The 370-nt window shown below is 52.7% G+C and overlaps 1 protein-coding gene across 1 annotated transcript; it reads right to left on the bottom strand.

Moving 5' to 3' along the window:
* Positions 1-34: 34 nt before the first annotated feature.
* PHALS_10246 (uncharacterized protein) lies at positions 35-334 on the bottom strand (the record flags this gene model as incomplete). The annotated part of the gene is made up of 2 exons (XM_024725635.1): positions 35-193; positions 278-334. The coding sequence occupies 2 exons, from the start codon at positions 332-334 to the stop codon at positions 35-37; spliced, it is 216 nt and encodes a 71-aa protein (XP_024576392.1).
* Between the last annotated feature and the right edge of the window lie 36 nt (positions 335-370).

Genomic DNA, 370 nt, shown 5'->3' with positions numbered 1-370 from the left:
GCCTTGGCCTTAGCCTTCGAAGAGCCATCATAATTTAGATTATCATCCTGCTCCACGACCACACCGTCACTGCGCTACCGACGTTTGCCGCGGTGCTAAGTGAAGCATCCACAGCAGGGGCTGGACCTTCCTCCGGGTCCACATCTTGACACACAGCAGCGTCCGCCAGACCCACTACCGGTATCTGACCATGCTAATGTAGTATAGATGTACTTAATGTTACATCTATACTACATTAGCATGTGCGACCAGAAGCTTGCGCGGATTCGCTGGTCACGATCGTAGGACATAGGGTCTGCGCAAGCTGGCGGCACGAAGGGTTGTTGTTCGTCATAGCCGTTAGAGTATCGACAGCCAGAATGTTCGCTTC

The sequence above is a fragment of the Plasmopara halstedii genome (genome assembly GCF_900000015.1).
Source record: "Plasmopara halstedii genome assembly, contig: Scaffold_470, whole genome shotgun sequence".
Classification (NCBI taxonomy): Eukaryota; Oomycota; class Peronosporomycetes; order Peronosporales; family Peronosporaceae; genus Plasmopara; species Plasmopara halstedii.
The sequence above is the reverse complement of the archived record's forward strand: the minus strand, read 5'-3'. Positions and strand labels throughout refer to the sequence as shown.